The sequence below is a fragment of the Lissotriton vulgaris genome, chromosome 2_1 (assembly GCF_964263255.1).
Source record: "Lissotriton vulgaris chromosome 2_1, aLisVul1.2, whole genome shotgun sequence".
NCBI lineage: Eukaryota > Metazoa > Chordata > Amphibia > Caudata > Salamandridae > Lissotriton > Lissotriton vulgaris.
Window position 1 is genome coordinate 2,021,727,999 of NC_141687.1, and position 14,329 is coordinate 2,021,742,327.

Here is a 14,329-nt window from a genome sequence, read left to right on the forward strand (position 1 = left end):
CTATATAAAATTTAAAAGCACAAAAATAAAATAAATAAATAAATACGCCTCGTTACCCTTCTACCACACACAGCACAACGCTGGGGCAGAAGCTCCTAAAACGCACGCACCTACTCGTACTCCAGCCTTAAGCTTCGGTGTTATAGGAACTGGTCACTATCATTTCCGGGGCGCTAGGGGTTGTCTCTTCTGGGAAGCTTGAGTTGAACACTTCCGGCGTGACTGAGGCGGCTGTTCTTGAGGCTGTCCTTTCTCTTTCTAACCAATCGCAGGCCTCGACGGCTGATACAGCCCACTCGGCACCTCCTTCTACCTCTCCCAGTCAGATCACTATAGGCTAGCGTTACCATCAGGTCTCCCTGCCTTCTGTTGTGGTTAGAGTCGGAAGTAAAACAGAGGCAATCGGATTTTTATAGGTCTCCTTAAAGAGACGGGAAGCAAGTCCTGTGTCCGGGAAGCTCGCGACGTGTTTATCAAGTGCTCACTTGTTTAGCAATTATTTTCTTACTCTGTATATTATTTCGCGTTGATGGGGACTCTTTTGCTGAAAGTCAGACGTGTACGTCACCGGCTGATGTGACGATCGAGCGTTTGCTTGAAGAGCTGTCCTTGGAGGCCGACATGCCAGCTGTACTTCCAACACCTAAGGATCTCTATGTATCCAACTCGTTGGGAGATCTAAACAAGAAGGCAGAAGTGAAGCTTGACAAACCAAGCACCAAAAAGTACGCCCTTTTCTTTATTACTCTCACGTTTGTGTGGCCGTTGTATGAAATGAAATCCTCTATTTATCCTTATTGGTTCGTGAATACGCGTGTACGTGTTTAACAGTTGGCTTCTTGTTATTCTTTCGTAATGCAATCTTCAAACCAAAACATAGGGAACGCCACTAAGTGCCCATTGTGATAAATCTTTACAGCTAACTAGAAAAACATTTTGGCCATTTAAAGATCGTAATCATAATACTTTAATTAAAATCAAAAGAAATGTCATCCACGTACCTCATGCCCCCCTTCTTCCCATAAACATCCCACAACAGTAACGTGAAGTTGACTACAAGTCCCATCCATGCCACAGACATGAGGCCAGCCAGCAACGTGCAGTTGCATGGGCTTTTAGGTACTTTGAGCTGAGCACACCTTTGAACAAGCATTTACAATGCAATGTTCTCGGCATTATTAAAGGTAGAGCTATTGGCATTGCTCCTGACTTTTTTTTTTTAAATCATAATTAAATGGCATTGTCATTTACAATGCCAAAAGCGTAATCGCTCGCAAATGCAGGACCCATTGCATTTACACCCACACAGAGCCACACGGTGTGCGGTGCCCGACTTGTATTTTGCTGTTTCCATCATTGCATCCAATTCCACACATACCACTAAAATGCATGAACGTGTGTACATAAACAAATGCATTTCTTAAACAGTTGTTAAAACATAAATAGCACTTGTCTATTTTTGTTGCTCAATAAAAATGGTATCAGAGAGCTCGCCCCATCCTCTTTCTTGTCATAGTGCGAACACGAGCGATGGTACCGGAGCATTTTAAGTGCTCACTAGTTACATTACACAATGACACATTCATTGTTGTATGCAGGGGCAAGCGTAAGTGATTGGCCCAGAATCACAAACTGTTCAGCCGATCCCGAGATTCAAACCTAGTTCTCTAGTTCCCCTGTCGGCAGCTCTGGCAGTTACACCACATCTACTCTTCACTTCAAAGCTCCTCAACTGTTTCTCACTATTACTCCCACATTTGTTCAGCAAGACCCGTCAATACGAACAAGCATTGGCAAAGCCAATAGATCTTGGCAATGCCCAACCTATTGGCCCTGTCTTCGTGAATGTCTTTTAGCCAAGTTGTCTATCAGGACATGTGCTGTTCAGCGTGCCTGAAAGTCACTGAAAAAAGTGCACTTGATAAATGTTGCAGACTGTTTAAACAATGTAGTTGCAGTCTTTATAATGTAAGGACTTTGGCAATAAATGATTGTGGCGGGGCCACTGGAGGGGGTCTTTGATTGAGGGTGTGGTGAGCCGCCATGGACATCATCACCAAGCACACACACACAAAGTGTCGCTCCCCTAGTTCGGAAGGACAAGAAGGTGCAGTTATCACCGGTCAGCTTCAAACTATACCCAAATGGCCTGGGTAAGCCCTATCCTTAAGCCCCAGGTTGAACCTAATAGGAATGATCAACCCTATTTTGTAATTTTATCAGTTAGAAAGTACACCACCCTGGGTATGTTTATGAAGCTACTTTTAGACACAGGCAAATCATGGGAATGAAATGTAGTCCATAAGGCTGTCTAGGCGTATCCAGCAGAAATGAAGTATCCATATGCAGCACTAATCAGGGCAAGTACTCTGCATCTCATTCACCATAAGTCATAGTACCCTCTGGACCATGGTCCTATGTGCACCTTCACCAATTCGGGATCCGCAGGGATGTTGGTATTATATAATCTTTAGCTAAGCTGAATAATGATGTCACCTTAAGTGGGATACCGATGAAAACCCACCTAAAGCGGCAGAGTACTTATTGCGGCTTTGGCCTGCTTGCTGGCTGCAGCAGTAAGGACCTCACAGGGTGGTGGGGAGCACGATAGCCAGTCAAACCAGTGCTCTAATATGCATGTTGTCTTGCTCTAGTCCAAGCCAGTACATTTTGTATAGTCCTCTTCTTGCAATTGATGTGGGATGGAAGTGCTAAAGCCCCTACCTATTTCCACATGTAAATAGGAGACCGGAGCGGCCTAGGCCCCTTCTCACCACTGCAATCCTCCTTCATATGGCGGGAAGCACGAGCTTTAAGCCAATGAAAAAGCCAGTGTCTGTAGAGTCCAATACAGCAGGCCGTATCCAACTCCAAAGTAAGATAGTAGGAAGTTCAGAAACTGTTGACAGAAGGTTTAGAGATGTGTTCTGGATGATCTAATTTATTTGATGATCTAATATATATGCGGAATAAAAATAACATTCTAGGGCATAGGGCTTGAACCGTGTAGACTCGTGCTCAATCGTAATTGGCCATGGTGTACCCCGCTTGGTGCTGTTATTTTTGCTCACAGTTTTAGCAACAGTATTATTGTCCTATATAGGGTTCTAGGTTCACCCATCTTAGTAGGGTGTCTTCTGTGCTTGCTGTAGGAAGATACTGTGTGCCATAGATGTTTTTAAAGGTCTGGTCATATTAGTTGCATGTAGGTGAAGAGTGAAATTGGATTGCACTGTTTATGGTAACGTACATCGTCGGAGTGTTCTGCTTAGACACATGATTAATGTAAATTAGTGGCAAATATTATTAGCCTGGCTTAAAGGTGTTATTGAGACTGTTTGTAACTCAATTTGTGTGTTCGTGTGCATCTGTGTCAGGTGTGAGGTATGTAGAATGTGTCTTGCAATGTCTGTGTGAGTTAGGAATATTTTCATATTTCATATTTTCCAGGTGTCAATCAGGAAGGAGTGGATCCCAGGGGGTAAAAGAGTGTGCCTTGCCAATGTCGTTTGAGGTATGTAGGGATAGGTGTCTCTCATGCCTATGGTAGGGCAAGCAGTTCATGACCAGTTGCAGGGTAGGATTATCCATTGCAGTTGTGATGTTACCTTGTTCTCTTTTATGTAGTAGACAGTGGAGTAAGGATTTGATCGTCAGTGGTGTGGCAAAACAAGCAATTCCCAGCAAGTGGTAGAGTTGTGAGGCTTGGAACTATATGTTTTTGTTGTGCTTTAATGACACTATAGAAGTGCTCTGTGACCATAGGCTTGCAAAGCAAGTAACACTTGATGGGGTACAGATACTTAGACCCTGAAATCATTCTGTTATTTGCTTGTCTTATTGTTAAGTTATGGTTGTGTAGTCTAGCATTGTATCAACATTACAGTCTTTTTGATTCCAAAAACCTTCTTTAGATTGTATAGCAGAACGGTAAATGATCCATAAAAGAAATAATACATGGGTAAAAGGAAGTCATGGGTTCATTAAGCATTGTCACATGTCTGTCGTACACAATTAATACTAGTTCTCTGATATAAAGACAGTCATTCTGTGGGATCAGGATTATTTATGTAGAAGTTCATTCGATACCAAATAATAAAAAATCCTAGCAGTGATAATAAAATAACAGTGAAAAAGGTACTCCTATCAAATATATTACATTCTAAAAATCTGAAATGCACTGTAGCAGTAGATTGCACCAGTTGGTTTGGTGTATAGATATCTGGAGTGTTTAATGTAGTGTGTATTCTTGTTACCACTAGCGTTACTATTATGAGCTCCCAGAGTCATGGTATACATAAGAGGGAGTTGTTCACTGGGGTTTCGTGTTAGCCATAAAATTGTCTAGAATGGACCGAATTGGTCTTGAATATGCTTTCCAGGGTGTAATCTGAAGTGATGAAAGAGATCTAGTTCCTCCAGATGGTTTATGTAAAAGTAGCTGTATTTTTCCAGTTATTAAGAATAAGTTTACACGCTACTGTGAGTAAAAGATCTAATACAGTTCCATCATCCTGATTTTTTGGGTTTGGATCCATGGGATCTGTTTGTAGGAACAGGAATTCTCTTTGGGGATGAATTCGGAAGAGTGTTCTGATAAACTCAAAGATGTCCTCCCAGAATTTTGTTAAGAGTGGGCAGTAGAAAATCATATGTGAGAGGTCAACAACCCCTTGGTTGCAGTTTCAGCAAGTAGGTGTTTCTATAGGTTTCAGTTTGTGTAGCCGGGATAGGATCCAAAATGTTCTGTGGATTTACATTAATTTAGTTGGGACCTGGACTGGGGTGATGTTGTGCAAAAAAGGGGAGTGTAGGATTTTAGTCCAGTGCTTGATATTCCCAGGTGACAGACCCTCCTCTACTTATTTTTCATTAGTGTTTTTCAGAAGTTTAGAGCAAGTTGACCTTCAATATTTATAGATTTTGTAGACCTTATGTCTATGGTACTACCGAAAAGAAGCATAGATGGGGTTTTGTCTGAGTAGCTTAGTTTCCGAATTCAGGTCTTAAGTTTCAGGAAGTTATAAAAATCTAAATTCGATAAGGAATATGTTTGTTGCACGTTAGCAAAGGTTAAGGGGGGTTTGTTTAAACCTAATTGATTGATAGTAAAAAGTCCTCGCAACGACCACTCTTGTCACTGGATTTATTATCGTCCAGTTTGATCCTAGGATTGTTCCATATGGAAGCTAGATTAGTGGTTATTTAGGAGAGAGTCAATTTGTAGTATGGCCTCTTTTGTGTTTTTACGGAGTTTTACATATAAATACAGACAGAAAAAAGTGTTTCCTCTCTATATTTATTTTTAAACGCAGAAACGTACTGAAAATGGTTCTTCTTGTAAGAAACTCTCCATGCCGTCTTTTTCATGAATTCTAGACAACAGATGAGCAGGCAGACAGCCCGAAGGGTTAAAATATAGGATGACATTTCCTTAAATAGAGGCTTATGTTAACATATATTTGTAGTATGATGCTGATATGTACCTGTGAGTGTAGTCTTTTGTTATATGTGGCTGCTTAGTTTGCTAAAATGTGACAGGGATCCATGTTTGAGTTAACGTCGATGAGTTATATAAACACTGAAATATACAATTTTACAGCTACTTTTATTTTTGAAACACAAAATAAATATGGATAAATACCAATAAGATAGCCAAAAACGAAATATCGATAAATACAGACAGAAATGTAAAAAAAATAAAATTCCATTAAACCCGGAGCCCTATTTATGATATATTTTGAGTGTAATGGGTTCAGATTTCCCATCAAAATAAATGAGATAAGGTTCCAGCAGGAAATAATAGTAGCTTTGATTTCCCGCCATACTGGTGCATAGTCCTCTCTCGGGATTAGCCAATGAACATGAAGGCTGTTTGAAATGTTTTAAAATTAGGTAATGCAACTCCTCCCTGGGATTTGAGCAGTCTTAACTTTTTAAAGAGAGTCTATGTTTTTTTCCCTTGCCAAAGGAATTTATTAACGAGACAGACTATTTTCCCCAAGAAATCATCAGAGAGGGTGAGTGGTAAAATACTGATGAAATAATTTATTATGGGGCGCTATTGTGATTTTCACAGTCTGTCCTTACCCACCATGTTAAAAATGCAGGTGACCAGCCATCCAACAAATCAGTTACTTTCTTGTAAGTTGATGTTTAGTTATGACTGTGCGAGTTGATAATATTGTTGGAGAATTCTATTCCGAGGTATTTAATGCGGTGTGGTTGCCAGGTTAGACCAGTGTCTCCCAATAATTCTTTGGAGCCTATGTTAATAGTATGACCTCAAACCTTTCGCTGTTGAGTGTATACTGAGATTTTAGCAAATTCAAATCTGATTCCTGTTATGTCTTCATTGTTTCTGTAATTAAATAGTTGGGGTTCAAGTGCCGAGAGAAAGAGTGAATGGGACAGTGGACATCCTTGACAGAGGTCTTGTTGCAGTGAAAAAGCTTTAGAGAGGAAGCCACCAGCTTGGACTCTGGCACAGGGGTTAGAGTATAGAGCCATTACCATTCAAATGAAAGTGGTGCCAAGGTTGAATTTGTGTAACACTACTTTAAGGTATCTCGAGCCCACTTTGTCAAACACTTTTTCAGCCTCTAACGTGATGGCAACCGTTGATGTTGATAAAGTCTGGGCTTTAGCAGTCACGTGGGAAATTAACCTGGTGTTGACACTGGAGAGAATTCTTTTATGAATTTTACTTGGGAAGGATGGGTTAATTTAAGAATATTCTGTTTGATTCTGATGGCTAGTATTTTAACGTAGATTTTACAATCTATGGTGACCAGGGATATTATTCTGTAATCTTTATTCCTTAGTGGGACTTTCCCTTCTTTGGGTATGACGGCAATTATAGCCTTGGAAAGGGTACCAGATATAATGCCCTAGTTAGCAACTTGGTTTTTATAGTTAGAGCTGGGAGCCGCAAAGTAATTCCCCATATGTGTTGTAAAATAGGGCTGAGAAACTGTCTGGGCTAGAGGCTTTACTAGTTTTGAGGGTTTTAATGACTTTTACAATTGCTTGGGTAGAAAGGGGGGAGTCAATTGTGTGCTCTTCTTTGTTGAGCCAGGGGAGGGGTAGTTATCTAAGTATTTTTCACAATTACTCTCATTAATTTCCTCATTTGAGGAATAGAGGGTTTCATAGTAATCTTTAAAGGTTTCTGTTATTTTTGCTGTGTTGCTTTATGTTGGACTATTTGTATTTTTGATAGCTGTGAAACAATTCTTCTGCTTGTATTTGAGATAGGCTGCCAACATCTTCCCTGCCCTATTTACCTCTCATAATCTTATGCTCTTTTGTTAATACAAATCCCTGCTTGCGTAGTTAGTATTTGAGTATATTTGTATTTTTTAGTAGTTAGAGAAGTGAGGCAGGACTTGTCGTTGGAGCATATATGGAGATATTCTAGATTTTCTTTATCTCTGTTTCTAGGGATAGCAGGTTTGAGTTAGCCTCTTTGTTAATTTTTTACCTTATGTGTGTAAGTGTGCCTCTAATTGTGGCTTTTAGTGCTGCCCATCTAGTTAGAGGTGAACAATTGGGTTCGGGAATGTCAGTGAGTAAATTTTCAATCACCGTTTCCACTTGTTTTATATGTTCGGTTACAACAGGTTTAATCATTTTAGTTTCCATAGAGAGTTTTTTAGGTCTCGCCTGTCGATGCGCATGCGCATCGAGCAAGCGAGACTATAGGGGCTCATCGACTCTTTTCTAGCTTGCAAGGAATCGTGGCGATTCCTTGCAGTGCCCGTGACTTTTAAGGTCAATGCGCATGCGCATTAAGCTTATGCGCATGCGCATTGACCTTAAAAGTCACGGGCGCGTGCATGTCCGTCTTTGTTTACCCGCTCCTCCCCTCTCCGCCCCCGTTCCGCCCCCTCCCCTTCCCGCCGTGTCGCATTTCTCCTCCCCCCTCCCCTCTCTTCCCTCCGGCTTCTTTTTTTTTGTTTATTTTACTCGCACCTCTCCCCTCTCCGCCCCCGTTCCGCCCCCTCCCCTTCCCGCCGTGTCGCATTTCTCCTCCCCCCTCCCCTCTCTTCCCTCCGGCTTCTTTTTTTTTGTTTAGTTTACCCGCCGTGTGACACAGATCCAGCATATACCCTTTCTAAAATACTAACCAGCTACCCCGTTCACTTGTTGTCCTAGGATCGAAGTACATCTCTGGTCTTTTTGCATGTCCCCTACATACATGCACAGGCCGCATGCTAAATCCTGAACTCACCAGCTATCAGCCTCCTCACCACGTCTTCTCTACTATGCTCCTTACGCCAAGGGAGCATCTTCACTACATGATGTCCTTCACAAGCATCCACACGTTGCAGCAACACTTTTCAGCTCTCCGCCCCCGTTCCGCCCCCTCCCCTTCCCGCCGTGTCGCATTTCTCCTCCCCCCTCCCCTCTCTTCCCTCCGGCTTCTTTTTTTTTTGTTTATTTTACTCGCACCTCTCCCCTCTCCGCCCCCGTTCCGCCCCCTCCCCTTCCCGCCGTACATTTAAATATCATTGGGAACACGATAAGCAAAGGCGGCTTAGAGGTAAAAGTGATATTAACATCAGTTACGTTGCTCTGGGACGTGAGTTTTAAAGGCGGCTTGGAAATAAAGGTTAATGCTCACTGTGCGTTCTCGCTGCAATTAAGGTGCGAGTGGAGTTAAACTAACTCATTTGTTTAAAATACATTAACACAGCGGAGCTCGCAGAGACACTTGCTTAGGAGAGGGTGCTCAAGGACATAGATGTTAAAGGCGGCTTAGAACTAGAGTTTAATGCTGACTCGCCATATATATAAAGGTAACCTGTTTCATTAGGTTACATTTAAATATCTTTGGGAACATGATGAGCAAAGGCGGCTTAAAGCTAAGAGTGGATATTAGCATAAATTAAGCTGCCGAAAGACGTGAGCGTTGAAGGCGGCTTGAAAATAAAAGTTAGTGCTCGCTGTGCGTATTCGCTGCAATTAAGATGCCGTGCGTGGTACTTGGGAAGGCTGCCCATCTATGCACTATCACTGGGTTATTGAAGCTGTTCCTTCTGCAACCGCAAGCACATGCTATCTCGATACACAGTTGTATTTGCGTGCTCACCCCCCCACGCCCTCTTCACTGCTTGAACCGTCCTCCCAACCCCTCTCTCATAGGGATGAGGGATAAAAAGCCTCAACACACACTTGCGCTGTTCTGTACAAAATATAATTATCCCAACAACCCCTCACCCTCAATCCCTCACCCACCCTCAACCACCCTCAACCCCTCACCCACCCTCAACCCCTCACCCTCAATCCCTCACCCACACTCACCCACACTCACCCACACTCACCCTCACTCACCTTCACCCTCACTCACCTTCAACCCCTCACCCTCACTCACCCCCAACCCCTCAACCCCTCACCCTCATTCACCCTCACCCTCAACCCCTCACCCTCACTCACCCTCAACGCCTCACCCTCAATCACCCTCAACCCCTCACCCTCACCCACCTTCACTCACCCTCACCCTCACTCACCCTCACTCACACTCACCCTCACCCACCCTCAACCCCTCATCCTCACTCACCCTCAACCCCTCACCCTCACTCACCCTCAACCCCTCACCCTCACTCACCCCCACTCACCCTCAACCCCTCACCCTCAACCCCTCACCCTCACTCACCCTCACTCACCCTCACTCACCCTCACCCACCCTCAACCCCTCACCCACCCTCAACCCCTCACCCTCAATCCCTCACCCACACTCACCCACACTCACCCACACTCACCCACACTCACCCTCACTCACCTTCACCCTCACTCACCTTCAACCCCTCACCCTCACTCACCCCCAACCCCTCAACCCCTCACCCTCATTCACCCTCACCCTCACTCACCCTCAACCCCTCACCCTCACTCACCCTCAACCCCTCACCCTCAACCCCTCACCCTCAACCCCTCACCCTCAATCCCTCACCCTCACCCACACTCACCCACACTCACCCACACTCACCCACACTCACCCACACTCACCCACACACCCTCACTCACACTCACTCACCCACCCTCACCCACCCTCACTCACCCTCACCCTCATGCTAAAGATTTACAAAAAAAACCATTAACAATTCTAAAAGCACTAACTCTAATGCTGCGAGACCTATTGCATTTCTAATGCTTGTGTTTCTAGCTTCAAAGCGCAGCAGCATGAGTTATCAGAGACCCGTCTCGATTCGACTGTTGTCTGTTCAATGTTATGAGAGTGATCGCCTGAGATCAAATTATGATCAACATGGGAGTACATTGAATGGGCAGATTAAAAAAATATTTATGTAGGGAGTTGAAGCCCCCAGGCGTCCTTTAGATTAAGCTTATCGCAGAGTTGTTGTAGGGGTTTAAGAGAAAGAGCTACGTCTTGGTTAAATTTGCATGTCAGCTGTAGGACGATATCCCAATGTAGTTCACAAGTATAATCTAGTATTTTCTTACTCTTGATAGGGTGGTTCAAGCCCTTGGTGTTTAGTGAGATCATCTTTTGTGATGAGGAGTTTTGCACCATGGTGTAACATTAATGTATGTGCAATGTCCTGAGATGCAAATGTATTGTATAGCATTTCAGGTAGCTTTGATTGATAAAAGCCATAGTTTGGCAATGTCTGATGCGAGAGCCTAGCTAATAGCCTTCTATTCTTTTGGTGTAAGCTCATACTTTTTGCAGTGTGAGATGATGCGAGTACCAGATTGTGTCCTTACTCCTAGTGCAGTTGTGGTTGCAGAGTAATCAACAATATAATACATGGAAAGCAAAAAACAAGCATATAAACAATTAAGGATAGTTTCAAAAACCAGAATCTACAGGGACACCTAGTCTATTCTCATTCCCCACCCCACCTCCCCCACATTTGTCGTTTGAGAATGTGACAATCAGGGTAGGTTGTAGCTTGCTCAGAGTGTAAGGTAAGTGGAATAGGCAGGATGTAAAAAGTATTCTTCATGAAGTATCTCCTATTCGTAAGGATAGTTTGCCGTCAATGAGGCAGAGAGTGGGCCTTTAGATGTGCCATGCGGGTTTAATGGGTACCAGTCGGAGCGTATGTTCTCACTTTATCATTTAATGCTGTACAGCTGCTTTGTGTGAGACGATCAGATTAGTAAAGTTTAGATCAAGAAATGCATGTGTGAGCATCTCTGCCCCTTAGTTCATGTTGACGGTTTATTACAGGGATCTAGTGTACTTAGTCAAAGGTCTTGATCTTGCGAGTGATCACAGTATGAATGGGATAGGTTTCCGAGTTCTGCACTGAGGGAGTGTCGGGCTGCGATGGTGGTAGTAATCTAGTAGAAAATGATTGGGGTTATCTCTGCCTTAACACATGCTTAGTCCAGACAGTTGTGAACAGAATTTGGACATTGCACTTCAGGGGTTCCATAATCTGTTACTACCACTGGGTGCGAAAATGAATCAACTTCATTAACATTATAAGAAGAGATACAACAGGTCATAACTAAGGATTCCACCTATCACTACTGTTTGATGCATCATGGGTGTATTACACCATTACACAGTTACAGCCTTGTTCATTTGGCATTGAAATTAACTTTAGGAAAATTAGAACATTGCATAGGTTGGATAAAACATTGTCACTGTTGATTTCAATGTCCAAATAGACTGCATCCATATTATACTTTTCAAACCATTTTGGTGTTTTCGCAGTAGCTTTTGGCTGTGTGATGTCTATTTCGGCTTCCTCTTTCTCATCCAGGAATCTCAAAGACTCATTATGGTTGTTAAAGACAGGTGTTGTACCATCTTAATGATCCTGATTTTCATCGGGCCAGCAAAGAGAACACATTGTTTTTGTTGGATAATCTTTGTCGCAAGGCAAGAAAGCTCTTCCTAGTCTCAACAATGGTCTTCGAGAAATCCTGTGTTATGTATATCCTATTACCATTCCAGCTGATGGATTTATTCTTCCTCATATGATCCAGGATCATTACTATGTGTTAGTATCTAAATGGTTTGCAAACAATGGGTCTAGGCTTTTCTGCGTGAGTGGGTTTGAATGTAGGTACTCTATACTCGTTCCATCTCTAGATCTTTGCCGAAATGGATTCCTGTTGATTTAGGGAGCCATATTTCTAGAAATGTCATGCATGAGCTTGTCATGTCTTCTGCCCATTTCAATATACAAACAAGCATTTGCAATGCAATGGTCTCGGCATCATTAAAGGTAGAGCTATTGGCATTGCTCATGACATTTTTTTTTTCTTTAAATCAAAAATAAATGGCATTGTCATTAACATTGCCAATACACAGCACTCTGCACTCAACAGCACACAATGCTCTGCACACTCACTCTGCACTCACTGCACTGCGCACTCACTCTGCACTCACTACTCTGCATTCACTACTCTGCATTCACTACTCTGCACTCACTACTCTGCTCTCACTACTCTGCACTCACTACTCTGCACTCACTACTCACTACTCTGCATTCACTACTCTGCACTCACTACTCTGCACTCACTACTCTGCACTCAGCACTTACTACTCTGCATTACTACTCTGCACTCACTACTCTGCACTCACTACTCTGCACTCACTACTCTGCACTCACCACTCACTACTCACCACTCACTACTCTTCACTCACTACTCACTACTCTGCATTACTACTCTTCACTCACTACTCTGCATTACTACTCTTCACTCACTACTCTGCACTCACTACTCTGTACTCACTACTCTGCACTCACTACTCTGCACTCAGTACTCTGCACTCAGTACTCTGCACTCAGCACTCACTACTCTGCATTACTACTCTGCACTCAGCACTCACTACTCACTACTCTGCACTCACTACTCTGCACTCACTACTCTGCACTCACTACTCTGCACTCACTACTCTGCACTCACTACTCTGCACTCACTACTCTGCACTCACCACTCACTACTCACCACTCACTACTCTTCACTCACTACTCACTACTCTGCATTACTACTCTGCACTCACTATGCACTCACTACTCTGCACTCACTACTCTGCACTCACTACTCTGCACTCACTACTCTGCACTCACTACTCTGCACTCACCACTCACTACTCACCACTCACTACTCTTCACTCACTACTCACTACTCTGCATTACTACTCTTCACTCACTACTCACTACTCTGCATTACTACTCTGCACTCACTATGCACTCACTACTCTGCACTCACTACTCTGCACTCACTACTCTGCACTCACTACTCTGCACTCACTACTCTGCACTCACTACTCTGCACTCACTACTCTGCACACTGCACTCAGTACTCAGTACTCTGCACTCAGTACTCTGCACTCAGCACTCACTACTCTGCATTACTACTCTGCACTCAGCACTCACTACTCACTACTCTGCACTCACTACTCTGCACTCACTACTCTGCACTCACTACTCTGCACTCACTACTCACCACTCACTACTCTTCACTCACTACTCACTACTCTGCATTACTACTCTTCACTCACTACTCTGCATTACTACTCTGCACTCACTATGCACTCACTACTCTGCACTCACTACTCTGCACTCACTACTCTGCACTCACTACTCTGCACTCACTACTCTGCACTCAGTACTCTGCACTCAGTACTCTGCACTCAGTACTCTGCACTCAGCACTCACTACTCTGCATTACTACTCTGCACTCAGCACTCACTACTCTGCATTACTACTCTGCACTCAGTACTCTGCACTCAGTACTCTGCACTCAGCACTCACTACTCTGCATTACTACTCTGCGCTCAGCACTCACTACTCTGCATTACTACTCTGCACTCAGCACTCTCTACTCTACACTCACTACTCTGCACTCACTACTCTGCACTCACTACTCTGCACTCACTACTCACTACTCTGCATTACTACTCTGCACTCACTACTCTGCACTCACTACTCTGCACTCACTACTCACTACTCTGCATTACTACTCTGCACTCACTTTACAATGATTCTTTAGTATCGCGCCTTCCGCCATATTTTATGGTTATTACTAAGTATGATTCATGCTGCTATAAATTTGCAGACTTTTAACATATCAGCAGTGCCCTCTCTAAAGATGTGTAAAGCGTTAGGTGTGTGTAATACTTGTCATGCGGCTCTGGGCTGGCCCTTGTGTTCTGATGATTTTTCCCCATGTTTGAGCTGGCTGATGTTTCATCCTGTGCCTCTTCCTGAGTATGTTTCTCTTCCTTTCTCTAAGATTGAGGAAACACCTGTCGCTCTCCGTGAGTTCCATTGTATAACATTTTATGTAGCTCAGAACTGTGTCCAATCTAGCGGACTATAACCACCCTGAACATCGCAAT

The 14,329-nt window shown here is 43.4% G+C and overlaps 1 protein-coding gene across 1 annotated transcript in view; it reads left to right on the forward strand.

Annotated features, from left to right (window-relative positions):
* Positions 1-314: 314 nt before the first annotated feature.
* Positions 315-14,329, forward strand: part of USP8 (ubiquitin specific peptidase 8) — a 580,270-nt gene continuing 566,255 nt past the window's right edge. The window contains exon 1 of the mRNA XM_086958250.1: positions 315-725. Coding sequence (XP_086814376.1) covers positions 622-725 — 104 coding nt within the window. The 5' untranslated portion in view covers positions 315-621. The remainder of the gene's footprint in view (positions 726-14,329) is intronic.